Genomic DNA, 935 nt, shown 5'->3' with positions numbered 1-935 from the left:
TCTCTGGTCCGCCGGGGCAGCTTGGATGATGGAGTCGCCGCATATCACACAGCGGTAAGATGCAGAGTCTGACTCTTCGGAAGAGAGAAATCTGGTCGAAAGGATATCATGTCCGACAATCCTCCGCAACCCTCGAGTTCGAAAGCCACAGAATACATCATACCTTCCACAAATTCATGAAATCTTCTGAGTAACAGCTCCGGTATATCAATGTTTTTGAATTTACTTTCAACGGCTGTGATCATCAAAATTCATTTAAATTCCCTCAAGATTTGCCTTCATCATTAAAAACTATGTGATATATAGGAACACCCAAGCGTCCCTCTATTACCCATCATCATCATCCTCTTCATCTAATGTATCAGCCTGCTTAGCCTCCTGTACTTGAATAACCTGTTCAATCATCAACCGCCATGCCGTCTTCATCGAGGACCCCTCAGGCCCTCGTTTCTGGAGGCTATACTCAGCAACATAATGGATGGTAGCTCGGCAACTTGGACAAGAGTTCTCCCGCTGAGTACTCCAATGCTAAAAAGGAGTACCCATCCTTTCATGGATACATCGTATTAGTGATTACATTATTATCATTTTCGTACCGTAAATGCGAAATCAGAACTTTGTGAGGGAAGTTGGAAAAAATTCTCCCGAAGACAAATTTCCCAGAGAAATGTCTTTCAATAAAACTGCAGTATCATCCATCAATGGCAGCATCCTGGCTCGAGCTCACCTCGAGACAGCCAACATGGAAGGTGTGTTCGCAGCAATCCATTTTGGCGTATCGTGGAGGGCCATCCGTAGGAGCCATACCTTCAACATCCTCATCACCGAAGGCTTCTCGGCAGATTGGACAATCAATAGAGGCGCCACTAGGAGTAACAAAACCAGCATCAACGAAGGAGATCTGAGGAAAAGGGCGAGATGAGTTCCGATGACCT

The 935-nt window shown here is 45.3% G+C and overlaps 1 protein-coding gene across 1 annotated transcript; it reads right to left on the bottom strand.

Annotated features, from left to right (window-relative positions):
• Positions 1 to 727: 727 nt before the first annotated feature.
• Pmar_PMAR021468 (hypothetical protein) lies at positions 728 to 901 on the bottom strand (the record flags this gene model as incomplete). The annotated part of the gene is made up of 1 exon (XM_002768441.1): positions 728 to 901. A coding segment is annotated over one exon (174 nt), but the record flags the coding sequence as incomplete, so codon positions are not given.
• Between the last annotated feature and the right edge of the window lie 34 nt (positions 902 to 935).

The sequence above is a fragment of the Perkinsus marinus genome (assembly GCF_000006405.1).
Source record: "Perkinsus marinus ATCC 50983 genomic scaffold scf_1104296968192, whole genome shotgun sequence".
NCBI classification, from domain to species: domain Eukaryota; phylum Perkinsozoa; order Perkinsida; family Perkinsidae; genus Perkinsus; species Perkinsus marinus.
Note: the sequence above shows the minus strand (reverse complement) of the source record. Positions and strands in the feature narration are given on the sequence as shown.